At 58.8% G+C, this 23,970-nt stretch overlaps 3 protein-coding genes across 13 annotated transcripts in view; 1 reads left to right on the top strand and 2 right to left on the bottom strand.

Annotated features, from left to right (window-relative positions):
* The window catches only part of ESPN (espin), a gene marked incomplete at its 5' end in the record, with an annotated part of 28,240 nt that extends 21,570 nt beyond the window's left edge, over positions 1–6,670 (top strand). For all 4 annotated transcript variants that reach the window (XM_081308599.1, XM_081308598.1, XM_081308596.1 and 1 more), the window contains 4 exons: positions 495–640; positions 717–980; positions 5,250–5,329; positions 6,437–6,670. In XM_081308599.1, the coding sequence (XP_081164725.1) occupies positions 495–640; positions 717–980; positions 5,250–5,329; positions 6,437–6,581 (635 nt within the window). In that variant the 3' untranslated portion in view covers positions 6,582–6,670. The remainder of the gene's footprint in view (positions 1–494; positions 641–716; positions 981–5,249; positions 5,330–6,436) is intronic.
* Positions 6,671–7,967: 1,297 nt separating this feature from the next.
* On the bottom strand, positions 7,968–12,578 carry TNFRSF25 (TNF receptor superfamily member 25). Of its 4 annotated transcripts, XM_081308201.1 has the most exons (10): positions 12,363–12,578; positions 11,792–11,906; positions 11,458–11,592; positions 10,965–11,126; positions 10,795–10,873; positions 9,845–9,900; positions 9,655–9,762; positions 9,408–9,445; positions 8,582–8,762; positions 7,968–8,372 (listed from the first exon to the last, which is right to left on the bottom strand). In XM_081308201.1, exons 1-10 carry the CDS (start codon positions 12,402–12,404, stop codon positions 8,044–8,046), a joined length of 1,245 nt encoding a protein of 414 aa, XP_081164327.1. In that variant the 5' UTR covers positions 12,405–12,578; the 3' UTR covers positions 7,968–8,043. The 4 variants fall into 4 exon arrangements, with proteins under 4 accessions (XP_081164327.1, XP_081164326.1, XP_081164329.1 ...); XM_081308200.1 differs by having other exon boundaries at positions 11,792–12,578; XM_081308203.1 differs by lacking the exon at positions 11,458–11,592.
* A 475-nt stretch (positions 12,579–13,053) lies between these two features.
* Positions 13,054–23,970, bottom strand: part of PLEKHG5 (pleckstrin homology and RhoGEF domain containing G5) — a gene marked incomplete at its 3' end in the record, with an annotated part of 45,591 nt that continues 34,674 nt past the window's right edge. For 2 of the 5 annotated variants that reach the window (XM_081305466.1, XM_081305464.1), the window contains 20 exons: positions 22,686–22,815; positions 21,607–21,712; positions 21,217–21,277; positions 20,771–20,862; positions 20,252–20,388; positions 19,821–19,966; positions 19,121–19,330; positions 18,858–19,049; positions 18,413–18,508; positions 17,699–17,749; positions 17,452–17,601; positions 16,991–17,101; positions 16,744–16,893; positions 16,523–16,660; positions 16,260–16,379; positions 15,551–15,683; positions 15,344–15,459; positions 15,080–15,249; positions 13,945–14,709; positions 13,055–13,568 (listed from right to left, as the gene is read on the bottom strand). In XM_081305466.1, the coding sequence (XP_081161592.1) occupies positions 13,559–13,568; positions 13,945–14,709; positions 15,080–15,249; positions 15,344–15,459; positions 15,551–15,683; positions 16,260–16,379; positions 16,523–16,660; positions 16,744–16,893; positions 16,991–17,101; positions 17,452–17,601; positions 17,699–17,749; positions 18,413–18,508; positions 18,858–19,049; positions 19,121–19,330; positions 19,821–19,966; positions 20,252–20,388; positions 20,771–20,862; positions 21,217–21,277; positions 21,607–21,712; positions 22,686–22,815 (3,084 nt within the window). Of the gene's footprint in view, positions 13,569–13,940; positions 14,710–15,079; positions 15,250–15,343; positions 15,460–15,550; positions 15,684–16,259; positions 16,380–16,522; positions 16,661–16,743; positions 16,894–16,990; positions 17,102–17,451; positions 17,602–17,698; positions 17,750–18,412; positions 18,509–18,857; positions 19,050–19,120; positions 19,331–19,820; positions 19,967–20,251; positions 20,389–20,770; positions 20,863–21,216; positions 21,278–21,606; positions 21,713–22,685; positions 22,816–23,970 lie in introns of those variants that run through there. The other 3 variants (XM_081305467.1, XM_081305465.1, XM_081305463.1) reach the window with 2 other exon arrangements.

Raw genomic sequence — 23,970 nt, 5'->3', positions numbered from 1 at the left:
AGGGTCCTGAGTCCTTAAGGCTGTGGAAGCCCCAGCTGACTCAGTCCAAAGGTCACTGGGCTTTGCTGATGCAGGGAGAGGGCTGGAGAGAGACTCCACCCTGGTGGGGCTGAGCCAGGGAACCTGGGACAAAGGTCGGGTGGCTGGCCCCAGTTAGTGTTTTGGAGCTGACCGGCAGTGGCTGGGCGGAGACATACCAGAGTCCCCAGGGCCAGTCCAACAGCCACCATGAACTCCCAGGGGCCTCCAGGCGGGGCCCCTACGCCCCGTGAGTAGGGCTGGGAGAATGGTGGGGCCACCATGGGCTGGGAGCTGAGGGCCCACTTCTGGGTGCCCTGAAAGCTGCTTGAGGTACCCTGGGATCTAGAGGGCTACCTCTGGCCCCAGGGAGGGCCCCACCTGTCCTGGTTTGGGATGGGGGCTGCAGAGAGAAAGGTGGAGGATGGTGGGATCACAATCCTGCCCCCAATCAGTGATTCTCCTCCTGTGGGCAGGCACCAAGTCTTTCAACATGATGTCCCCAACGGGTGACAACTCAGAGCTACTGGCTGAGATCAAGGCAGGCAAGAGCCTGAAGCCAACACCGCAGAGCAAGGGGCTGACCACAGTGTTCTCAGGCAGCCGGCAGCCAGCAACCCAGGTAGGAGACTGACAGGTGCCCCTGCCCTGGCTCCCCTTGCCTGCCCAACACTCAGCCCCACTGCTTCTTCTTGCAGCCTGACACACAGGTGCCTCCTGTGTCACCTGCCCCATCTCGGGCCCGGAGCCCCACTCCACCAGCCGTGGGGCCTCAGCCACTGCTCAATGGCAGCATAGTGCCCGCACCACCCGCCACCCCTGCGCCAGGTGTGCAGCTCAATGTGGAAACGCTCGTCCCCATACACGACGAGCAGGGCCGGCCCATCCCTGAGTGGAAGCGCCAAGTGATGGTGCGCAAGCTGATGGTGAAGATGCAGGAGGAGGAGGAGCAGAAGCGGAAGGTGGGTGGGGCAGGGTTCCCCAGAAAGCCTTGGGGTCTGCGTTCAGCCTACAGTCCATTCCCTGTGCCACCTCTCCACCTGAAGGGGCCCTTCAGCCTCAGACAGTGCCCAATGCCTTTGGAGGAAAATGAGGTTGCAGAACCCCCCAGAACTGGTCCCAGTCTCTCTGCCCCAGCAGCTTGTTCTTAGAAGAAAGATGGCAATGTTTACCAAGCTCTCCTGTGCCCTCCAATCACCTGGGACCTTGATATTCTGTTTCAGGTCATCTTGGGGGTGCTGAGATTCTGCATTTGTAACAAGCAACTAGGTATGGCTGATGATGACACTGTCCAAGGACCACACTGTGTGGTCTAGAGGGCTTTGGTCCCAGCCAAACTGACTTGGGCTCTGCTCAGCCCTGCCACTGTCCAGCTGCTGGCACTTAGCTTTGTCCAGTCTCAGTATGACATCTGTGAGATGGGCTAATTAACACTAGCTGATGATTACCATCATTCATGAAGCAAAAGTTCCCTGAGTGCCATCTACATGGCACACACACATGAAATCTGGGAATTTGTGGTGAATATACCAAGGCCTGCTTCCAAGGGAAGTGTGTGTGTGTGTGTGTGTGTGTGCACGCGCATATCAACAAGCAAATAAATGTCCCCAAGGAGACAAAACAGATGATGTGATAGAGTAACAACTGGGGATACAAAGCAGTGATCACATCTGGCACTGTGAGGCCTGGCCAGCTACCTGGAAGAGAATGGGCATTTTCCTGGAGCAGTGGGGAGCCTGGGGCTGGTGAGGCTGGCAGCTGCATCGTCATCCCTGTATGTGGGAAACTACAGTGGGTCAGGACGGATCAGGAGGCCTGTGGGGAGGTAAGGTCAGCCACCAGCATGGAAAAGCTGGCCACAGAGAGCTGATCAAGAGGTAGAGGAAAGTAAGGAATAAATGAGAAGCATCCCAAATATTGTGTTAGTCCAGTGGGGTGTAGGAAGGGGTGGGAGTCACAGTGGGAGCTGCAGTAGAATGGTGTGGTCTCTCATTCAGCATGTAAAACTTTTCCACCCGGATAGAGAGAGCATGGGACACAGGAGAGCCTGAGAAGCATCAGTGGGCTAGCATGAGAGGCTTCTCTGGAATGTGGCTTGAAACTAGGGTTTGGATGGGGTTGTGAAGGGCCTCCTTGCCTCTCAGCTTCAAGGCCTTTCGCATGTTCCTTGAGTGGTGTAATGAGCAGCCAAGCCAGGCATGGAGATCCTCTCTAGCGGCCTGCCCTCCCTGCCTTGCAACAGTGACCAGCGACCAGGTGTGCCCCCACCATCAACCAAAGTGGACACTGTCCAGAGCCAGGAGCCGAAGCCTTTATGCAGTGTAATAGCCCGCCAGCTAGGCGTGGCCCATCCCTGCAAATGCAAGCCATTACACCACCCAGGACATGCAAAAGGTTCCCCTGCGGGAGCTGGGCCAGAGGGAGACGCGCCTCCCTCCCCTCTCTTGTCTTCCCCGCCTTAGCTGACTTCTGCTAGCTCCTGCTGCTACCCCCCGGAGGGCTGGAGGTACTCTCAGGAGCACAACGCCATCCTTGGGCCCTTCGGGGAGCTTATGACTGAGGCGGACATCCTCCGCATTGAGCAGCAAATCGAGAACCTGCAGGTACTACACAAGGCTCAGAAGCTGGAAGCGCGCCTGGAACAGCTGGAGCTGGAGCTGGAGCAACTGCTGCCCATCTCAGCCGCCCTGTCGGCTCCACGCTTCACCATTGACCCCCGCCGCATGCACGGCCGCGCCGCCAGCCTGCCTGCCTGGTGCAGCAAGATCTCCACGCTGCTCAAGAGCATGGCCACGCTACTGGCTGCACTGGGCGGACGGCCCGCACACCTGGCGGAGCTGCTGACAGCCGAGACTGGCCAGCCGCTAGAGCCACTGCCTGATGCACCCTCAGGACCAGGGCCGCTTTGCTTGGGCCGCTCGCACTCTCTCAGCTGGTGCCGGGAGGCGGTGGCGCGCGAGATCCTCGAGTGCGGAGTTTCGGTGCAGCAACTCCGAGCCACCTATGAGCTGCGTGCCCAGGGCACAGCGTCCACCAGCTGCCAGCACCATAAGTTCCCGCAGCCGGCCAGCACCCCAGACCGTGAGCCCATCCTGGAGGAGGACTACGTGGCTGCCGGCTCCGAAGAGCAGAGCGCTGCGGTGGCAAACGGACTACTGGACTCTGAAGAGTCCTTGGGTACCTTGGGCCTGCCTGAGGTGCAGGACCCCCAGGTGGCACTGCCAGAGCCCAAGCAGATGGCGCACAGGCCGCCACTCTCCGCTGAGCTGCCTGGCGTCCAGGACTACATCGACATGCGCAAAGAGCGCATCGTCTACCTTTTCCTGGAGCATTGGCGCAAGTGGACCTTCCGGGGCCCTGGGCACCACACCCAGGTGCGTCTGCGCAAACTTCTGCCTCGCATTGTGGCAGCAGGCGCTGGTACTGTCCCAGATGAAGAGGGAGCCTCCCCGCTCCCGGAGGGCGACAATGAGGCCTACGGTCAGGATAAGCGATTGCGGCACTTGCTGAAGCAGAGGCAAGTGGTGGGCAAGTTGCTGGGTCACTGGCGGAGTCTGCTACAGCAAGTACCCGCACGGCAACCACGAGGCCCAGGCCTGGCGCATGGCCTGTACTGGCCCCAGCACTTCCTGCCACCCCTGGACGGTGGCGCCCCTCGACACTACGACAGCCTCACGCTGGACCTCTTCATGCTTGGCTACTTCCAGCTGCTAGAGATGGGCCTCAGCCGCGAGGAGCGCAAGTTCCGCCACTTGCTGTGTTATGAGATGTTCGACCGGCTGGGCAGCCACCCGTGGGAGCTCATCCGCCTCTTCCACCGCGTTGTGATTGAGGAGGTGGAGGCCGGCAGGCGCAGCTGGAGCGACGGCTTCGAGGACCTCAGGTGCCAGTTCTTTGGAGACAGCCCAGAGGCTGAGCCGGCCAGGGAAGAAGAGAAGGAAAAAGAGGAAGAGAAAGAAAAAGAGGAGGAGAAGGAGCCCCCCGAAGAGGCTGTGCCAGCTGACATGGAGGACCTGACAGAGGAGCAGCCAGAGGCCCCTGCCTCAGCACCACAGCCCCTTCCTGCCACCCATCCCCCCAACTCAGACCCATCTTGTCTCCCAGCCCCTGCTGAGGACCCTTTGGAGTTGGTGTCTGAGATGGGCGAGTTCAGCAATGAGGACATCTGTCGCTACATAGACCGTAGCTTCTCTTTCTGGAAAGAGAAGGAGGCAGAGATGTTTGACATCTGAGCAGTGAATTCAGAATTTACTCTTGAGCGTCTTAACATGGGTCTGGATACCTGCATGATGCCCTCCAGAAGCCAGAAGCCAGCAGGGGCTGGAAGAACCCAGGACCAGTGAAAAGCTGCCTGCTCAGGACCAGGCTGCCTCAGCCTTCAAGGTCTCCTCCAGACAGGATATGGGGCATTTGCCTGTATACGCAAGGCATGGCACTTGGCAAAGCTGGGTGTTCCCTCTAGCCCCATTGCTGAGCTCTGTGGGGAGCCAGGTAGCAGAATCAGTCTCTCAGAGAGTGAGGGATCATGGAACTATCTTGGGGCACTGTGGCTGTGTCTCTGGCTTTTCAATGGGTTTGCAGCTACCTCCTTGGCCACCTGTGGTGTTCTGTGTGATGTGTGATGTGTACAGACTCTCCTCTGTGACATCCAAGGAATAAAGCCCTTTGCTGTAAGCTGCCTGTGTTGGATGCCCCTCACATACAGTGTCATTGCAGCCCCACAATTGTGGAGCAGGTGTCCACTCCTTTGGGAAAAGGGCAAGCATGAGCCATAAGGTACCTCACAGGGGAACCAGGGACACTCTGAGTCCTTGAGCTAGCCAGGTGGTAGTGGTTGGTGTGGGGGGAGTCTTCTGTACAGAGATTCTGGATGATGGACCTGGTACAATACATCTACCTGCCCCCATGGTAAATCAGGCTCAGGCCTCTGGGGCCCAGCTATCCGTTCTCCATCTCAACTCTGATCTCTCTGGCACCACCTTTAGTTCTCTGGCCTGGGTCGTGGTGGGGGGTGGAGGGCATGTGGAGAATGGGGCAAGAGGCACCCTCTGAGGAGACTATCAGGCACCTTCATTCATTTATCTCTTAGATGGACATCAAAAGCATCTCTTCCTGTGACCACATCTGTGTTCTGTTGTCCCTGGATCCCTTCAGGTGCCCTGGGTTGGGGGTGCACCCCGCACCCTGTCTTTCCCAGCCACACTGATCCTGAAGCTTTATGGTTGTTTCAGGAGGAGGAGGAGGAGGCCCGGCTGGCCAGCCTGCCTGCCTGGAGGCGAGACCTCCTTCGGAAGAAGATGGAAGAGGAGAGGTGAGCTGGGGGTCAGGAGGAGGCTGACCTGGCTGTATGTCTTGACTGTCCTCTTCAGGTGGCAGAATCAACTAACAGTGTCTCTTTCTCCTTCCAGGGCACAGAAGCGGTAAGTGCAGGTCTGGCTTGGACCTGACACCCTTTCCACCCAGTTACAGTAACTTAGTCTTTTGCCCCTTCATCCAACACATATGCTGTCACTCAGTTCTTGTAGCATGACTACTCTGCTTCTAATAATGCCACTGGACCCCTTTCTCCCAGTAACTGCTCACCTGTCCCCCAAAGTCTAGCTCTCATGCTCTGATAACCTTGTTCCGAAATGAGCCAGTGCCCATCTTCCACTAACCCAGCCTTTCTACCCTACAGTTAGCCCAACCCCATGATCAATACCTTGATCACCTGCCACAAGTAATCTAGCCCAGTGCCGTCCATTAGACATACAATTTGAACTCTACATGTAATTTAAATATTTCTAGTGCCCACATTGAGAAAATAAAAAGGCACAGGTGAAATTCATTTTAATAAAATTTAACCCAAAACATCAAAAAATATATCAACATATAATCAATATGTCATTAATGAAGCGTTTTACACTCTTACTCATGCTTAGGGCCTAGCCTGTCAACAGAACAGGTTACCCTTATGTCTCTGTGTGTGTGGTACTGGAGAAGCACTACCACTGAGCCACTGAGCTACATCCCCAGTCCCCTACCCCTGTGCTCTAATAACCTATTCCTCATTCCCCAGCCTCTGCCTCTCAGTAATGGGGTGTCTAGATGCCCAGCCCCAACCTGCAATAATTCACATTGACAGCTCTGGACAACTGAGATCCTCGCCCCAGTCCTCTCCCCTTTAAACCCTGTAACTCCCCTCTTCACACAGTGCCACTCCTGACCCATCACCTTCCTTTCCAGTAACACCGAAGCCCATACTAACCCAACCACAGCCTCCCACTCATACAGCTTCTCTGTGGCCCAATTACCCAGTCTGCCCCCAGTCCAGTCCCTGTCCTTCATAGCCCACTCTTCCCACGCCCATCCTGGTGCCTGGTTCGCCCTAGTTTCTGGCCCCAGGCTTCACTGCGTTCTGCCCTCACCCCATCTGCAGAAAAGAGGAGGAACGGCAAAAGCAGGAGGAGATTCAGCGGGAGAAAGAGCAGTCGGAGAAGCTGCGGACACTGGGCTACGATGAGAGCAAGCTGGCGCCCTGGCAGCGACAGGTCATCCTGAAGAAGGGGGACATCCCTAAGTAATACTTCACGGCCCCCTGCCCACAGCCTCCAGAGCTCCAAGAGGTGGGGGTCCCCCAGCCCCCGCCCTACTTGGCCTGACGGTGCGGAAGGTCTGGGAGCCGTGCGGCCCTCCTCTTCCGCGCCAGAATCCTCCCTAACCCCCTTCCCTGGTCCCGCATCCCCAGCCCCGCCAACGCTGGAGCGCGCGCCGCCACAGTCGCCGGGGAAAAAGTGCCCAAGCTGCTGACGCAAAAAGATGCTGCTTCTTTGCATGCTGACTTACATATATTTGCATGTTCGTTGAATGTCAACGTGTGCAGAGCTCTCCCCAGCCCCGTGGGTGGCGACTGTTTTCCTGCGGGGCTCGAGCTCAGATGCAGCCCCCTCCCCCGCACCCCGGAACCTGGGTCACTGGCGCATCCTGGGCGGAGGCAGGCCCCGAGCTCGGGGAAGGGGTTTTCCTCCCTCCTCGACCCAGATCTGCACCCGGTCCAGGCCGCATTTCTCATCAACCCCGAGGGTTTCCTCTCAGTCATTTGTTTACCAGAAACCGGTGAAAACTGCCTGTTGGGGCAGAGCTGGGGGCGGAGTTGCTGCTTCCCGGGGCCCCACCTCCCTATAGTTAAGTCTGCGCCCCGTCCCCAGCCAGGCCCCTCGCTTCCCAGACCTTTTGGTGGAGTGAGTGGAGGGCGAGGAGCCCTGCACTTATGGCTCCAAGTGCTCCCCGCCCCATCCTGCCACCTCGCTCGCCCATTAAAGCTCTCTCCACCGCCTGGGGCTCACGTTTACTCTCACTCGCCGAAGCCACGACTTTCTCTCCTTCACCGAGTCAATGGGCCTGGGCGGACGTGGGAGGGGCAGGCTTGGGAGCGCAGAGCTGCACTGGTCTCCATCACGGGTCCCTGCACTTCGGACCCTGCTGGCAAGACTCCCAGCGCCTTTACACCCCGCGGAAGCGGAGCCCAAGCCACACTTAACATTCCCAGCCCCAGAGAATTATCCAGAAGCTGCTTTTCTTCAGGGATTTAATACCAAGGCCCCAGCGAAACTCAGACCAAGTCTCTCCCGACAGTCATTCATCCTTCTTCGCCTTAACCCGAGCTCTGCAGGTGAGCAGGGAGGAGGCTGGCTGGCGCTGCTTGCTACACAGGGCCATGCCACCAGCTGAATAAGTGACATAAAATGTCTACACGGGGGCTGGGGATGTGGCTCAAGCGGTAGCGCGCTCGCCTCGCATGCGTGCGGCCCGGGTTCGATCCTCAGCACCACATACCAACAAAGATGTTGTGTCCGCGGAGAACTAAAAAAATAAATATTAAAAGTTCTCTCTCTCTCTCACTCTCTCTCCTCTCTCACTCTCTCTCCTCTCTCACTCTCTCTTTAAAAAAAAAAGAAATTAAAAAAATGTCTATACGCATAAGTAACTGTACTTAAGGCTTCTGCAAGGGTCACCAGAATGTCAAAGTGGCCGGTGGGCCCTGTGTCACGCTCCGCGCTGCAGGCGGCTGCGGAGGTCCTCGGCGCAGCCATCCAGCCCCATGCGCTCTAGGGCCGCGAAGACTGCACCCAGACCCGCGGACTGCTGCTGGCGCCAGCGCTTGAGCATCTCATACTGCTGGTCCCGGAAGCGGCCAATTTCTACCTCCACCGCCTCAATCTCTGCCTCTCGCAGGCCCAGAGTGCGCACAAACTCCTTCCAGCGCCGCGCTGGGACAGCGTCCATCACGTCATATAGTTGCGGGCCAGGCTGGAGCACTGCAGCCGGCGAGCCTGCAGAGGGTGCTGGTGAGAGCGGGGGTGCCAGAGGAGGGCCTGGGATGGAGCCAGAGAGAGCCAATGTGGAATAAAGGCTGTGGTCACGATGGGATCAGGTGCTTTCAGGCCTCAGCAGGAGGCTTGCTAGATCTCCCCCACCCATCCCAGTCAGGGAACTGGAAGAGGTCAAGTGTGAAACCCTAAATTCCCATCTTAGACTTAAGAAAATGGACTCAAGCCTACCTAAGGCCACTGAGGTCTCTTACCAAGATCTCTGCTGGGCAGCTGGTCCCAGGACTGTGGCACCTGCTGGCAGGGCACTTCCTGGATCTGAGGGCAGTCAGGGGTCCAGCTGTTGTCTACCAACTGGACGGTGCAGACCTTCCCACTGCTGCCAGGGGGCACCAGAAGGGTGTGGGCACTTTCAGAGGCTGAGAGTTGGGTGGCCTGGAAACCAAGAGAGAACCTACGTCAGTCCTGTCTGCCTGGAAATGCCCCATTATTGCAGTCTCTAGCCAGTAGTGGACATTCCTTGCCATAAGCAATGCTGCTTGCCCCAGAGCCTCTGACCTCTTGGTATGGCCCAGCAGAAGAGCTATTACCTCTGCCTGGAATACCCTGCCCTGCTGCCATCTTCTTGTTCCCCCAACTCCTTGCCCAGGTGTACTCCTCCAGACCCAGTAGATAACCACTTGAGGGCCTCACCCACTGAAAACAGCTCTTAGCATTTTTTTTTTGTGTGTGTGTATGTGTGTGTGTGTGGTGGTATCAAGGATTGAACCCAAGGGCGCTTAGCCACTGAGCCATATCCCCAGCCCTTTTTATATTTGATTTAGACACAGGGTCACTAAGTTGCTTAGGGCCTAAGTTGCTAGACTGGCTTTGAACTTGTGATCCTCCTGCCTCAGCCTCCCTAGCCACTGGGATTACAGGCGTGTGCCACTGTGCCCCACTCCCTCAGCATATTTGCCTATTAGTTCCATCTTGTGCTGGATGCTGTGCCCCTGATGCCTAATGCCAGAGATCAGGACCTATCCTCCCAGTTCCAGAAAGCAAACTTCTTCCCAGTGTATACTGGGATGTGAAGCTTACCTGCAGTGGGGTCGGGGCCTCAGTCCCAGCTTTTTCTGCTGACAGAGATACAGAAGATCTGGTCAGCAATCAGACAAGGTCCCTGGACCTGGGTGCTGGTCCAGCTCCTCTTGAGTTCCTCCCCTCCCCGTACATATTCCCTGCCTTAGTTTCTCTACAGGGTTGAGTTGCCTCTAGAACAACCATCCTGACCCCAGGCCCCTGGAAATTGTATTTGGGTATGTGTGCTTTGTATGTGTGGACTTACCAGGAACCACTGGTTTGTGAGGCTGGCAGCGGTGGTAAGTATAGATCAGGGTGCCCCCAAGCAGGAACAGGACCACCAGGCCAGCCACAAGCACCTGTGCCCAGAACACTGAAAGAACAGCTGGTGGGTACTGGGTGGTAGCCCCTTCCCAGCCACCCCTTGGCCCATCCCAGTTCTCCCACTTGCATACTCTGCCTCCAGCCACAAACAGCAGCACAGGGCTCAGGACAGCTCCCCAGGATGCTCCTGTAAAGAGGGACTAGATGAGGAGGTACACACCAGCAGGGGCTACCAGGAGTGCCCCACAGCTTCCCAACCTGGAGACCTTGCCTTCCCCAGCTTCTCTTGTGAGCTTCACCCTGCTTGAGAATTTCCCCAAAGTACTGCTGAAATGTCACTTGTGTCCTTAAAGCAATAACAATCACTACTGTTTTTTAAAACTCTAGACTAGATTAAGGGTCACTAGAATGTCAATTGCATAAGAACAGGGATTTTTGCCTCTTTGGTTCCCTGTGTAGTCCTGACACCTAGAATAATATCTGGGAACTAATAGATGCTCAGTAAAAAGACTCGGTGGATAAATGAAGGTGGCTTTCCCCTGATCACAGCCCTGAGAAGAATCTACTGGCACCCGCTGATTAGATGGAAAACCTCAGATCAGAGAGACTATTTCTGTGAATTTGCCCAAGAACTAGCAGCAAATCCTGATTTAAAGCCCAAGCTTTTGTTTTTGGGTACCAGGGATTGAACTCAGGGGCACTCAACCACTGAGCCTAGACCAGTTTTGTATTTTATTAGAACAGGGTCTCACTGAGTTGCTTAGCACCTTGCTAAATTGCTGAGGCTGGCTTTGAACTCGCAATCCTTCTGCCTCCATCTCCCAAGCTGAACAGATCCATTCTTAATACTTGAATGGAAGAATTACTAAGAAAAATTCTGGCAGAAAGTGAAGATGTACCCCCTTATTTACCTGGCATAAGGTGAACTTAGACTCATGTACTGTCCTGTTTGTCTAAAGTGGGGGCCAAGCTCCCCCCTCCCTGTCCCTTCCTATCTCTAAACTAGCAGCACCTGTCCCCAAAAGCCTCCACCCCACTACCAGTCTCCCTCCCCTCTGGCCCAGGACAGCTAGGAAGTTACGTGGGGCAGGACACGCAGCCATTGCCATATTCATAGAAGCCAGGCAGGCAGGGCCCACAGTCAGCGTCTCTGCTGGAACCTGCAGTCCAAGAGATGGCATGGGTCAGCATGGGAGAGGAGGGGGCTAGAAGAAGGGGACATGGGGAAGAGAGCCCAGGAGGGGTACTCACAGGGCAGCTCTGTGTACAGGGCCTCACAGTCTGGGCAGCGGCGGCAGAGGAAGGGTGAATTTTCCCTACAAGGCTTGACGGAGCAGTCAATCAGCCAGCCAGGCTCACAGCCGCAGCGGGTGTCTGCCACTGCTGAACAGTTCTCCAAGGCCACCTGGAAGGCTGGCAGAGTGTAGGGAGATAGTGCAGGGATGGTCAGGGGCTCCTACAGAGAAGCCAGAGACCCCAGAAAAAAGACAGGGCTAGGCCAAAGAGAAGGGTGTGGGCTATCCCCAAAGGGAGAGAATTTTGCCCAACACAGCAGAACAGAGGCCAAAGCACATGGAGACAAGGTGACCAGGAAAAGAAAGGAGCAGAGGCATCCTGAGGGGGGATCAGGTTGGAGGGGTGTGGGGAGGGTGGGCACAGGGTCCTCACACCCAAAGGTTGGGTCCAAGCCAGCCACTTCCTTCAAAGACTACCCCCCACACACTGAGCACCAGACAGCCCTCACCCTCCTCATCACAGGCCTGGCAGCGGGTACACTGATCCTTAAAGTGGTTATCCCTGGCCAAGAAGGTGCCCTGGGGACAGGGAAGGCAGGTGGAGTTCCCACAGGGCTCTGTGCAAGGGGCCTTCATGTAGTGCCCTGTGGGACCCAGACAGGGGTCAGTCAAGGCACGGCTCAGCACCTCCCAGCTTGCTCCAGTCACTCCCTCCCTCCCTGCTGTCTCCCTACTTCCCTCCCAGCCCACCCCCAGCTGCGGCCCAGCCCCCCACCTCATCCCAACCCCGCCAGACCCTCACCTGCCCCCAGAATACCCTCTTTTCCCACTGCTGCCACTTACCCACAGGACAGCCCCTGCAACAGAAGGGACCATTCCTCTTCTGGAAGTCACGTGTGCAGTCACACCTGGGGCCAGGAAAGCTGCCCTGGACACCCAGCAGCAGCAGGAGGACAGCCTGGAGGATACGTGCTACTGACCCCCGTGTGGCTGCACCATGAGGGGGCCCCTCCTTGCCCAGTCTCCTCCATGTCAGAGGTCCCAGCATTTGCCCTCGGAGCGGCCCACCTCTCAGGCGCCTGGGCAGAAGGGGTGCCCATGGGTGGCGGTGGGACCAGCTTCCTTCCCCCCCCCCATCCCGTGCAGGGCCAAGTTCGGGAAGGGCAAGCCCGGGCCCCGCCTCACACCCTTCCCTCCACCAGGGCGGGAAGAGGCCGCCCCACCGGTGCTGAGGGTCGCCCGCGGGCCCCCAGACCCCTGCCTCCCCGGGCGCGGTGCTTCCTCCCAGCGGAAGGGCCCCGCCCCGCCCGAGCGGCTAACTAGGTCAGAGAGGGGCCGACGGCGCGGCCCCGCGCTCGAGGCGCCGGGGCTGGAGGGAGGCTCTCCGCTGACCCGGCCTGGCGTCCCCACTCACCGCAGCCACGGCTGCCACGCAGCCCCCGGGCCGCGGCTCCATGGCGGTCGCGCCGCGCTCGGCCCTCCGACGGGCGTGCGCGGCCCGGGGCTTCCCCGCTCCGCCCGCGCCGGCTGGGCCCGCCCCGCGCCCCGAGAGGAGCCCGCGGGGCGGGGCCGCAGTTCCCGGGAAGCGCCGGGGGACGCGTGCCGCCTGCCCCGGCCGCCCGCGGCCCCGGCTCACCTGAGCTGCCCGCCTCGACAGGCCGCCCCCGCCGCCCCCAGAACCGGCGCTAGGAGGTGGAGCCCCGGCAACTGTCTGCCGGTCTCTGGGCCGTGGAAGGGGTTGGGCCAAAAACACCAAAGAGACCCAGGTGGGAGACCCACCTTTCCCAGAAGACCTGGGTGTGGGTCTAGGTGATGACTCAGTCCTGCGTCCTAGGGAGCAGAGTCAGAGGTGGGCCACTTGCCCTGATTTAAGCTCACAGGCAGGGCCCAGGGCCAGGCCCTGAGACATCTCGGGAGGACTCTAATGGTAGGCTTCTTTCCTGGCTGTGGCAGGGAAGAGGCCTGGTCTCCAGGTGCTGCCACATGACACCCCACCCCAGTACTGCAAGGCTGCTTCCCACTGTATCTTCCACTGGGCCCCCACTGAGGCTGGAGGGGCACGGAGCACAGAGAGGAACTACGGGGAGCTCAAGTGTGCTCCAGGCAGGAAGGGGTGGGCTCCAGAAGCACAGGACTCTTTCCAGGGGAGTATATACAAGTCTTTATAAAAGAACAAAGCTCAATAAATATGCAGCTTTACACAGAGCCAACCCAAGCCTGAGGTGGCCAGCAGGACTGGGAAGGAGAGAAAGAGGGGGTTGGGGGCTAGGGTGCATCCCATTTGAGGACAGATGAGGGTGGCCATGGGAAGAGGAGCCTGGGAGCCCAGCCCAGAGGATTAGAGCTGGTAACTTCAGGAGTAAGGGACAAGGGACTTCCTGGGCAGGTGTGCGGAGAGGGTTCTATTGCCCAGGCCTGAGGCTCTGCTGAGCCCTCCTCCACTTCATCCAGTCCGACAAAGTGCAAATTGGCCCTGGGGTGGTAGCTGGGGTCCTGACTGACACTCCGGCTCATGCACACATGAGGCAGCAGGTGAAGCAGGTGCCGCACCCCCAGAAGCATGCTGTCTGCTGTCCCTTGGTCAGTGGCACCTTGGAAGCCTCCATCTGCTCAGACTTCCCTGCAAGGGTGGGGAGACAATTTCCTTGGCTGCTGCCATTTGGAGTGGCTCTAGTCACCCTCTCCCCCCACCACGATCCTTAATTCCCTTTACTGCTGCCTGCCGGAGACACCTACAGGCAGTGGGATTACGTGGCTTGCCCAGGCTCCTCCATGTCGGAGGCCCCAGCATTTGCCCTCGGAGCGGCCCACTTCAGTGGGACCAGCTCCTTCAGTGGAGGAGAGAGGCAGTGGGATTAAGTCTAAGGCTCCTCTCCGTCCCATCCCCAAATGCTGATGTTCCCAGTTATCATCACCATGCCCCTACCCACTACCAGAACTTAGTACAACAACAGCACACTAAGCCACCTGTCCCATACGCCAGCCAGGACACTCACGAGGCAGTGAGCGTGGAATTAAGCAGCAGGGTGGTCCTGATTCGGTAGAGCTGGGCCAGAGTCAACTTCCTGTGCTGGACAGAGATCCCTGGTGGGGGCTCAGGTTGGACCCTGGGAGAGGGTGGCTCTCTGTACCTCCTCCTGGCAGGGCCTGCAGGCTCCCCAGGTGGACAACTGGTTCTGTCCCCAGGCTCTGGAGGCTCAGGGCTGCTGCCAGGTATGCATGCTGCCTGGCGATCCCAGCCAGGTCCTTTCTGAGCAGAGCCCTGAGTCCTAGTGCCAGGAGCTCCAGTGGCCAGGCAGAGCTCTGACAAGCTGCGGCTGGGAGCTGGGGGTCCTCCACAGGTGGCAGCCCCAGACAGCAGCTGGAGGAGGCTGGCCTCAGATTTAGACTTGAGCAGGCGAGGCAGGCTGGGCAGCAGCTGGACAGGGGTGCGGCGGCGGAGGCGGGGCGAGGGTGGGGGTGAAGGAGTTTGTGATAACTCTGTGGGCTGGGGCACTGGCTCCACCGCAGGGGCTGGAGCTGAAAAATCTTGCAGGGAGGTGGGGGACAGGGTGCCATAGGCAGAGTCCATGGAGCAAGAGCGGCCATCCACTGGGCCCAGCGGCAGCAGTTCACTGGTGGGTGTGATCGATGAAGCAGTGGAGCTAAGAGAGGGCTCATCCGACTGGGAACTTAAGGGGCCACCATCAAACTCGGAGGACAGCATCTCCCCAGGTTCCACCACAACCATGGCCAGGGTCTCAGTGGAGCCATCTGAAGCACTGTGGGGCCAGGAGGAAGGTCAGCCCAACCAGAGGAAGCCTAGAAGGCCTGGAAAAGATCTCAAGGCTCAGAGCTCCTCAAGCTCCTGGGTCCACAACAGACAATAATGGATTCCAACACTCTTTTCTGGTCTAAGAATCCTCAGCACAGGGCTCCAGGCAGCCACCACTAATAGATCAAAGCTGACACTCAAATTAGAAACTGTTCTCCCTGCCTGGACCCTGGTGGGGACTGAGCTGCCTCCGACATCCCCTTCCTTGTTTACCACATGCGGCTCTTCAGAAGGGGCCATGGCTGGGTGTCAATGGCTGAGAGCATGAATCCTTGGCGGAGGCACATGGCCTGCTGTGTGGTCTTGGGCAAACTTACCAGTGCTGGGAGTTGAGGCTGTTGCTGCTCCTGCGCAGGATGGTCGGGGAGCTGGCAGCCGAAGTGCTGCTCTCACCTTCCTCCTCCTCTTCTTCTTCCTCCTCTTCCAGTCTCTGTAGAGGTTGCTGGTTGCCTGGGTGCTCCTGTGCGCGCAGCTGTTGCAGCTGGTTCTGCAGGTAGGAGAGAGTGGGCACAGGGGTAGAATGGACTGGGACCAGCAGCCTCCAGTCTGGCCTGCCTACCCTCACACCACTCTGCTCTCACCTGAGCATTGTAAATGGCATCCACCCAGCCTCGGCACAGGGCCTGGCCACTAGCCTGCAATGTGTAGGCCCCCACGGCACTGTGGAACTCGTTCAGGTAGATGAGGAGGAAGGAGCCTGGTCAGGAAAGACCCACATCAATGTTGGTCGAGATCAGAGCCCCTCCCATTCCAGCCCCAGCCCAGGAGCAGGGGCCAGTGCTCCTTACCAGGGTCCCGCAGCTCCCGGCACACAATCCTGTCCACCAGCAGTGGTGGCCTGATGACCTTGGTCCTCTCGGCCTTTTTCACTGCCTTGGTCACTAAGAGCAGATCAGTGAAGAGGAAGCAGTACACATCCATCTGGGGTGGGGGGGCAGGAGAAGGTCAGAGTCCTGGGCTTGCTGCAGTGGCACTGGGAAACTGCAGGATGCTGAGAGCAGTGGAGTTCACCGGGAGCACCAGGTTTATGTCGGATACCTCTGCACCCCACCCCCCGCCCCTGTGAATCTTTAAAATTCAGAGAAAGAGGATTTTCTCTGAGACACACATTTCTGAATTATTTCAACCAGTTTACCTTAAAGAGAAGAAAAGGAAGGTGATTTTCAAATCACAATGTGTAGACTCTCAGCTACCCAGTGCCTAAAGCCTGAGCAGCACAGTAAGCAAGGCCCTGGGCAGTTCCTGGCCTTTATAGACCATGCCCCTCCTGCCCACCTCTATGGCTATGACCCTGCTGTTTATGTGTAAAGAGTAAATTGCTTGCAGACCATCATCCATCACCATAGCTACAAAAATTGCTAGTTCCTGGGTCACCACTGAACTGACTATGCAGCTGAGAACCACTAGCTGCGGCCCATGAGGTCCCCAAGAAGGGTGGTCCACACCAAAGGGGCAAGGAGGGTGGGGCAGAGCAGGGGGTTGTGGCCCCTAAGTCACCTTGCTGTCCTTCCCCTCCTTCATCTTTAGGCTCCCCTCCAGCAGCAGCTGCCGTGTCTCTTCTGGGGAGGCACCAGGGATGGGTGCCGTCAAGTCCAGATGCAGAAATTCCTTCAGGAGCTGGGGATGGGGGTGTGGGTGTAGGGAAGGTTAGGATCTGAGTGCCCACCTCAGCTAGGAGGCCAGCATCACCCCCGGCTGCCATTTGGCCCTTCCTTCTTCCCAGCAGGACGCAGGCCCTTTCCCAAAGACACAGTGCCCACCTTGTCCACCTCGTCGTTGCTGCCCTCCACCACCTCATAGGCATCGATGCGGCTCACCACGGCTGCCAGCCGCTGCCGCTCCTGTCGCTGCCTCATGCATGTGTTCACGTGGTGGATGAAGCGCTCCACGGAGCTGATCTGGGGACAGGCAGTGTGGCTTCAGGCCCCGGGACAGGGAGGGACAAACAGTTGGAGGAGACCCCACCCACTGTTCGGGTTACCATGGTGGCGATGGCCTCCCGGTCGCGGGGCTCATCAGTCTTCCGCAGCACCGACTTGAGCAGCAGAGGGTATTTGGTGAGCCGCTGGTGGGGCTTGGCCAGCATGTCACTCAGCTTCAGCCGCTGGCACTGCTGGTGCTTCTCAGCCCACTGCAGCCAGAGGGGGCGGGACTCAAATCGGGCCCCGCCCAGCCAGCGGGAGCCCACGGCCCAGCCGCAGCACCCCCAGCGCCCCGCCCGCTCTCACCGTGATGTAGGCGCGGAACAGGTCGTTGTCCCGCAGCAGACCTCGCATGTACTCCATGCAGCCCTCCTCCTCCATGCAGTATCGGACGTACGGCTTGAACAGCGACCCGAACTGACCCAGGGGAGAACAACCACAGCACCTGTGACCCCGCGCTCCCTGTGGACCGGCCCAGGCCTCACAGTGCTTTCGGGACCACCCAGGGGGTGACAAGCTTATTATTCCAGGTGAAGAAACGGAGCCTCAGCGAGATTGACTACTGAGAGACTACCCTGGCCAGGTGCATGGGTGGATGGCCAAGGGGGGTTCAAATTCAAAAGCCCGACACATACTTCCCACAGGGGTCACCCGGGGTCACTGGTCAGAGGGAATTGAGGGCAACAAGGACACGGGATTAGGCCATGGAGTCTTGGATGCCCCAACCCTGCCTCAGTGGCCTCGCCTGCGTCCGACCCTGCGCGTACCATCTTGAAGCCTTTGAGGAAGTCCCCAGGCTGCAGCAGGGCCCGCGTGCGCCGCGCCTTCTCCAGCACCGGAGCCATCACACCGCGCCAAAATGCGCGGTGCAGCCGAGCGATCTCTGGGATGTTGCAGAACAGACGCTCCGCCTCCACCTGCGCAGGGTGGAAGGTGGGTCGGCCCCGCCCCACAATCCTGGCCCCGCCCCCTTCCCAGTACCTCCCCCGCCCCCGCTCCCAGGCCAGGCCATACCTCGCACAGCAGCCCAGACTCTTGCAGGTTCAGAAGGCAACACAGGAACAACTGTGGGGACAGGGGACACTGCAGCGGACCTGAAGCCCCACCCAGACTCAGGCTCCCTTCCACGAAAGCCAGAATCAGGGATAAGGAGAGAGCAGGAGCACCATTTGGTCTTCTCATTTGGGAGCTCCAAGGCCCCCCTGGCCCACCTGGGGGTCAACCTGCCCTCGCCCCACCTGGAGGAGAGCGGGGAGACTGGCCCTGCAGCATCCCCTGGATCCTCTCCTCTGCCCTGGCCCAGCCTCAGGTTTTGCCTTAGAGGGTGAATCCTCTTTCCAGGAAGACTTCTTGAACCCCCAGGCACAGGGCAGGCGCTCCCCTCCCTGAGCTGGAACCCCCACAGTGCCTATACATCCTGTCTCATGTAGGGTGTGGGCCCTGGCACCTGGCACATACCAGTGTTCAGAAGCAGCGTTGAAGGAGAGAATGAGGCCTCACCTGTGTTCACTCAGCTTAACCTGCCCAATCTGCCTGAAGCCCCCTCCCAGGTGCCTGTGGAATCACCTGTTCTTGGGGGGGGGGCAGCCCTTCTCTGATTTTCCTGTTTCCCTTTGTTGTTGGGTACCTGCTCTTTCTGCAAAACCCGATTCAGCTGAGAGTCCACCTAGAAAGAGACCAGGGCGGCAGGTAGGTGAGGTGGACGCTAGGATGGAGGCCCCCACTTACGTTGGTGATCACTCGCAGTTTCCTGATGTAGGAGGCCTCCGTGTGCAAGAGCTCCCACACTGCCTCCTGCTGGTGGCACTGCCGCCGGGTCAGCTTCTAAAGGGAGGGCAGGGCAAGTCAACTAGGAGCCCAGGGCTAGGCAGGGCAAGGTGGGGTGGGCAACCCTGCATGGAAGTCCTCGATTTCCTGATGGGGACACAGAGGTCCTGGAGGAGGCAGGCCACTCTCACCATCACATGGATCTTCACAATCAAGACACCCACGACTGGGTCTTCCTCTGCCACTAAAACAGCCAAGCCACGCACCATTTTCACACAGCTTATTTCCCCCAAAGTGGGGACAGCCTCTTGGGGCCATTTTATGGAAGATCCTGTCACTGGGTCCTCATAAGGGCTATCCCCCTTTCATACGCGAGGAGGGACGGGAAGGCTACAGCTGCACCCACCTCATGCCCTTCAATGAGCTCCCTCCAGCTGTCCTCCAGCCGGAGGCACGGGGTATCCTCATCCTCGTCCTCATCTACCTCTTCCTCCTCCCAGGAGTCGTGGTCAAAGCGCAGCCTCCGGGGCAGCCGGGGCAGCCCAAAAAGGCCATAGGCATGCAGCTTGCCCTCCAGCTGCTCCATCTTGTCCACCTCCTAGGAGGAGACCCACGGTCAGGGTCAGGGCCAGCAGCTGCCCTGCCCCTGGAGCCCACAGGGCCACATACCCTGCCAAAGGCGCTGGTGCTGGGGCTTGAGCTGAAGAAGCCACTGAAGCGACTGGCTGCCCGGTTCTTCCAGCTGTCACTGCCCCCACTGCTAGTGCCACTGCTGTTGCTACTGGGTAGAGAGCAGCTGGAGGGCATGGGGGGCTCTTGCCCCGGGATGCTGGACTCCCCCAGGAACTCTGACATGTTCTTGCGACGGCGGCCAGGTGCCTAGGGAGAGCACGGAGGTCAAGGCCAGCCTGACCCGCCTCTGTGACCCCACCTCACAGGGATTCCCAGGACCTCAGGCCAGCTTGGGATGTGGGAGGGTCTCTAAGCCTGGCCCTGGTGTCAGCTCTCCTGAAACCTGGACTTCTCAGGGCTGGAAGGTGCAGACAGATTCGCCCAACTGTCTTCCCCCAGCCACAAGCACAGAGCAGGTGGGAGGAAGAGTTATACACACACTCAAAGGAACCAACAAGTACTGCTCCAAATGGGGCCCGTGCCATGTGAGGTCTCATGAACACACACACTCTCCGACTCGCTGGGCAGCAGAAGACTCAGAGACAAGACCTGTCGCTAAATTCAGAGAGGAGCCCTAGGCTCACAGCTGGCTCCATCTTCCAGAAGGGGAAGTTAAACCCCAAGAGCGGACAGTGAGGGACCCAGAGTGACTTCCCTCTAAGCTGTCCTGCTCCCAGCGCTGACAGCCCCTCCTCACCAAAATGTCGAGGCTCTCCCGGCGGCTCTGGGGATCCACACGCTCCAGTGCGGGGGACCAGGCCCCGGCCGACCGCAGGATTGGCAGGCTCAGGGACTTGGAGTCCTTCACACCCTGCTCCACTTTGCCCTCATCCCCTGGCTTGGCTGGGGTGGTGTGGGGGCAGAAAGAGGTCTTCAGTGCCTGGGTCTGAGGGAGGTGAGGCCCCAGTCCTCTCTCCCCAGAGGATCTGAGCCCAGGCCCAGCTGCCCTCCTCCCACAGCCCCACCCTGACAGCACCCGCCACCAGCCCGGGCAGAGACACCTGTATGGTAATGAGCCTGCTCAGGGCCACAGCCAATGGGAAGCTGAGCCTGGAAAGGGCTCCCATCTCCGGGAGGAGGCACCACCAGGTCCTAGCAACCCGGCTACCTGTGAAGCCTGCTGCTCACCTTTGACCCGCAGGTAGTGTCCACCAAACCTGTAGGCCTCGAAGGTGAGGGACAGGGGCGTGTTGGACTGGTCGAGGTAGATATCCACTTTGCCCAGTGCAATGCCCTTTCTTTCGAACACGGGCAGCAGCACCTCCCTATCCCCAAGAGGGAAATGTGTGTGTTGGGACAATTTATGCAAGACCCCTCTCCACCCACCTCCCTATCAGAAAAGGGAGGCATGGGCAGAATCTGTCCCCAGGGAGCACACAGGCCAGCACACGCACGCCTTCACAGGTACGCTGGGACCAGGCCCTGCACACAGGATTGGAACGCAGATGCACAGACCCTGTCCTAGTCTCTTGCACAGGTATGTACATCCGCACAGGACTGCCCAGAGGTGGAGACTCACAGCCACCTCTCTCTCTCTCATACACACACACACACACACACACACACACACACAGACCTGGAGCCTCCAGCTAGGGAGGCCTCACTGGCCCCAGCCCCACTTCCTCCCCCAGCAACACTGAGCCCTACCCCAGCGACTTCTTCTTTAGAGCCGGCACGATCTCTGTCTCTATATCCACGTTTAGGTCAAATTTCAAGGTGAAGCACTCCTTGCTTGGGTCCTGTGATAACAGGGGTCTGTCAGCTTCTCCACTGCCAGCCCTCATCTCCTACCAGTCCCATCCCAGGAGGGAAACCCCAGCAGGCAGGTGAAGGCCAGGGGTCTCCCAGCCCTCCTCTGTCCCTGGGAGGCCACAAGTGCTCTCCTGCCCAAGGAGCTCCTGGAGAAACCTCAGCCAGAGCTAGGGGAGTACTGGCTGCAGGGTACAATGGCAAGGAAGGGGCACGCTCACTCCAGACCCCATCCCGCATCCTAGGGTTCAGAGTGGGGAGGCCCCGCCTAGGGGAAAGGAAAGGGCCTGGGAGGGGCAGGCCCTGTCTGGGCACCCCCTCTGCCAGCCCTGGGGGCTCCTCACATCTGTGTGTCTCCTCCTTGCTTTCTTCTTGGAGAGTCTCAGTCCTGTACTCTTCCGGTCCCTTCAGGGAAAAAGTGAAGGCAGATCTGGGAGGTGGGGGTGGGCCCTCACCAGGAGAGGATGTGAGTGGGGCCTTGGCAGGTCCCACATGGGACTGTGCGCCCTCTGGTGGCCAACACAGGCTCACACAATGCTACCCAGTCAGGCATGGGAGTAGGCTCCCAGACACCTTGCAGGCTGGCCCAGGCTGGGACAGGCTCCTCCAGGAACCAGGGTATCCACAGGGGTGGGAGGAGTTTGCCACTCGGCCCTTCTGAGAAAGGTGCCAAAGCAGCTGGTGCCTGGGGCTCTCCCCCATGGTCTCTGCTCTGCCCACCCCCCCTCACCTACCCCTTGCCATCTACAGAGCTTTCCTCCTCCTCCTCATCCAGGTCCACCGCAGGGCTGGTACGTGGGGGGCATGACCGGGTGGACACATTCCGGGCTAGGACAGAGCCTTTGAAGAAAAGGGGTAGAGGGTTGCACCTTCTCCCTCCCTGACCCCTCCTTAGTCCTTGAACTTGGCTACCTCCAGAGGGACAGTCTGTGACCCCTGGAATCCCTCACCAAGTTGCTAGGGTCCTTCAGGTCTTCAAGGAGATGGAGGGTTTGTGTGTGTGTGTGTGTGTGTGTGTGTGTGTGTGTGTGTGTACCAGGGATTGAACTCAGGGACACTCGACCACATCCTCAGCCCTATTTTGTATTTTATTTGGAGACAGGGTCTCACTGAGTTGCTTAGTGCCTTGCCATTGCTGAGGCTGGCTTTGAACTCGACATCCTCCTGCCTCAGCCTCCTGAGCTGCTGGGATTACAGGTGTGTACCTCCGTGCCTGGCAGAGATGGATTGTTCATTATCATCTATCCCTCAGACACAAAGAGGTACCCCAGGAGGACACCCCAGGTGCTGGGATCATTGCAGGCAGGGACCAAAGTCCATGGATCTTCCTTTCAGGCATCCCCTCACCGCGCTGCATAGACAACACCTGTGGTCATGTGGGAGGGAGAGCAGGGCCAGCACTGCTGCACAGGCCTGGGACGGCCTTCAGTGGCGGGGCGGGCAGGCCCTCTCAGCCAGAGGGGTTCCTTGTTTCCTACCACAGGTCCTCTGACCTGCCTCCACCCCACCTGCCTCTGCCTGGAGGGTCTGCCCGGAAGTCCCTGCCCTGAGGACCACAGAAGGAGAAGAAAGGGGACTTTCCCCAGCTGGTCTGGGCCACACAGCACTGGGAGACACAGGCCTGCCCTCGAGATGGGCACTGGCCCTGAAGGGTCTGTCTTGCTAAAACAAAAGAACTGCCACATATTTGGATTACAGATGACTCTCTTCCTCCTGATGACCCTGTCAAGGTTCCAAGGGTTACCAAAACACTGTCCCCACCCCAGAGCTGCCCAGGAACTCTCGGGGCCAGCAGGGGCCCTCTCCTGCTGACCTTGGGAGGGCAGGTCGAAGCGGACGTGCCCATCGTAGCGCACGGCGCTGTGGAATTTGCTGTCACAGGCCTCGCAGAGGTTGAGTGGCCCCTGGCGGTGCAGCTGCTGGCAGTCTGCGTGATGGCACACCTGCAGGTGGAGAAGGGGAGGGTGGGTCAGGGCTCCACGGGCAGGCGCAGGTGCCGCCCAGACCGTGGCAGTGCCCAGCTGTGGCTGGCCCTCTCACCCAGCCAGCCATTCCCACGAGCACCTGATGCTTTGCCCATGTTGATTCATTTGGCAAACCTTCCCCAAGCACCCGCCAGGTGCCCATTCCTAGGAAGGCAGAGAGAAGCAAGGCCTGCCCTGGAGGAGACCCCAAGCAACAAGCATGAGGCTGGGCAACCAGGGCCTCTCCCTGGGGCCCGGGCAGGAAGACCCTCAAGATGGAGCTTGGGAATGCTCTTTGGTTTGGCCAGTTTGGTGTTGGCGAAGCCCTCCACCCATCCTGCCTTCTGTCGTTAATTCTGAGGCCCTAACGGCACAGGGTAGAGCTGTGGAGCAGTCACCTGGAGGTGCTGTGGGCGTCACCTGGGGTCCACACACCACTGCTGCTGACTGGCACCTAGATTTACTGGGCCTGCCTCCTCCATCCTCCAGGGTGACTGTCATGTCTTCTCTGCCCTCTAACCTCCAATGGCCCAGCCTAACCTACTGTGGTCACTCTGCTTCCTGCTACTCCAGAAAAACAGAAGCCAGCAGCAGGAGACCCGCATGTCCGGTCCCTGCGTGACAGTCCCACTCCAGTCTCAGGCAGCCTTCCTCCAGGCCCTCCCCCAGGGATGCAGGGATGCTGCTCAGATTTGCCCTTCTCCTCCACAGCCAAGTGTCCCTCCACAACACAGGATCACAGTCTGGCACAGCACCACTGGGAGCCCTCCACCTCAGGAGCACTGCTGGACCCGGCCAGCCGCACTTCCCCGCCAGCCCCTGCTCCTTCCCTCCACAGCGCAACTGCACACCAGGTGTCTGTGTCCACACTCACCACAATCGCCACTTCCCAGTCCTTGCCTCCCATTCTGTTTCCTAGTTTTCATTTTTAAATATTTCAAACCTCATTGGGCACGGTGGCACATGCCTGTAATCCCAGTGACAAGGGACGCTGAGGCAGGAGGATCACAGTTCACTGCCAGCCTTAGCAACTTAGCAAGGCTCTAGCAACATGGGGAGACCCTGCATCAAAATAAAAAATTAAAGGGCTGGGATGTGGCTCAGTAGTTAAGCACCCCTGGGTTCAATCCCTGA

Source organism: Spermophilus citellus (assembly GCF_964194105.1).
Source record: "Spermophilus citellus genome assembly, chromosome: 9".
Taxonomy (NCBI): Eukaryota; Metazoa; Chordata; class Mammalia; order Rodentia; family Sciuridae; genus Spermophilus; species Spermophilus citellus.
Note: the sequence above shows the minus strand (reverse complement) of the source record. Positions and strands in the feature narration are given on the sequence as shown.

Bases quoted from the DNA above. Each gene is read 5' to 3' on its own strand.
- TNFRSF25 (XM_081308200.1), bottom strand. From the start codon at position 11,996: ATGCTGGGACCTCTGACATGGAGGAGACTGGGCAAGGAGGGGCCCCCT. The intron at 9,901-10,794 runs GTAACTTCCTAG...CCCTCTTTACAG, and splicing joins GGCTGCGTGTCCTGCCCCAC to GAGCATCCTGGGGAGCTGTC. The intron at 8,763-9,407 runs GTAAGCTTCACA...CTTGGTTTCCAG, and splicing joins AGGCCCCGACCCCACTGCAG to GCCACCCAACTCTCAGCCTC.